The sequence below is a fragment of the Nicotiana tomentosiformis genome, chromosome 6, assembly GCF_000390325.3.
Source record: "Nicotiana tomentosiformis chromosome 6, ASM39032v3, whole genome shotgun sequence".
NCBI lineage: Eukaryota > Viridiplantae > Streptophyta > Magnoliopsida > Solanales > Solanaceae > Nicotiana > Nicotiana tomentosiformis.
Genome location: NC_090817.1, coordinates 71,450,187 through 71,451,456, shown reverse-complemented (window position 1 = coordinate 71,451,456; position 1,270 = coordinate 71,450,187). Strand labels below are relative to the sequence as shown.

At 39.3% G+C, this 1,270-nt stretch overlaps 1 protein-coding gene across 1 annotated transcript; it reads left to right on the top strand.

Annotated features, from left to right (window-relative positions):
* Positions 1–579: 579 nt before the first annotated feature.
* Positions 580–906, top strand: LOC138894190 (uncharacterized mitochondrial protein AtMg00860-like). Its single transcript, XM_070178871.1, has one exon. The coding sequence runs from the start codon at positions 580–582 to the stop codon at positions 904–906; it is 327 nt and encodes a 108-aa protein (XP_070034972.1).
* Positions 907–1,270: the final 364 nt, after the last annotated feature.

Sequence of the window (1,270 nt, the reverse complement as noted above, 5' to 3'; positions counted from 1 at the left end):
AAAATCATGAAAGAGGTGGTAAGAAAAGAAGTGATTAAGTGGCTCGACGCATGTATAGTATTTTTCTATCTCCGATAGTAAGTGGGTAAGCCTTGTTCAATGTGTACCTAAAAAGGGGGGTATGACTGTTGTAGTGAATGAACAAAATGAATTAATCCCAACTAGGACTGTGACTAGTTGGCGAATATGTATAGATTATAGGAAGTTGAATAATGCTACATGAAAAGATCACTTCCCTTTCCCCTTCATTAATCAAATGCTTGACAGGTTAGCCGAACAGGAATACTATTGTTTCCTTGACGACTATTCGGGGTATAATCAGATTGCTATTGCCCCGGAAGATCAAGAAAAGACAACTTTTACATGCCCTTATGGCACTTATGCATTTAAGAGAATGCCATTCGGGTTATGTAATGCACCTGCGACTTTTCAAAGGTGTATGATGGATATTTTCACCTATATGGTGGAATGGTTTGTAGAGGTCTTTATAGATGATTTTTCTGTGTTTGGTTCTTCTTTTGATGAATGCTTGACAATTTTTGCTAAAGTGATTGCTAGGGTTAGGAGACTAATCTGGTAATGAATTGGGAAAAGTGTCATTTTATGGTACGTGAAGGTATAGTGCTGGGACACAAGGTGTCCAAAGATGGATTGGAAGTTGACAAGGCTAAGGTGGAAGCAATTGAAAAGTTGCCACCACCAATTTCAGTGAAAGGAGTTAGGAGTTTTCTGGGACATGTAGGTTTTTATCGTCAATTTATAAAGGATTTCTCAAAACTTTTCTCTCATTTGTGCAGGTTGTTAGAGAAGGATGTGTCGTTCAAGTTTGATGATGCTTGTCTGAATGCATTCAAGGAGCTGAAAAAGAAGTTAGTGAGTGCACGAATCATAGTGGCTCCTGACTAGAACGAGCCATTTGAGCTTATGTGTGATGCTAGTGATGGTGCAATTGGGGCTGTATTGGGCCAGAGGAGGAGAAAAATATTTTACTCCATTTACTACGCAAGCAAGACTCTCACTCCTACTCAAATAAATTATACTGTGACAGAAAAGGAGTTGCTTGCTGTAGTGTGGGAATTCGATAAATTTCGGGCCTATTTGGTTGGCACCAAAGTTATCGTCTACACAGACCATGCAGCCATCAGGTATTTGTTAGAAAAGAAAGATGGTAAATCAAGGCTAATCCGTTGGGTTTGACTCTTGAAGGAATTTGACTTGGAGATCCGAGATCGTAAAGGAACATAGAATCAAGTGGCTGATCACTTATCCA

Excerpts from the sequence above, each read along its gene's own strand:
- LOC138894190 (XM_070178871.1), top strand. The coding sequence starts at position 580 with ATGAATTGGGAAAAGTGTCATTTTATGGTACGTGAAGGTATAGTGCTG.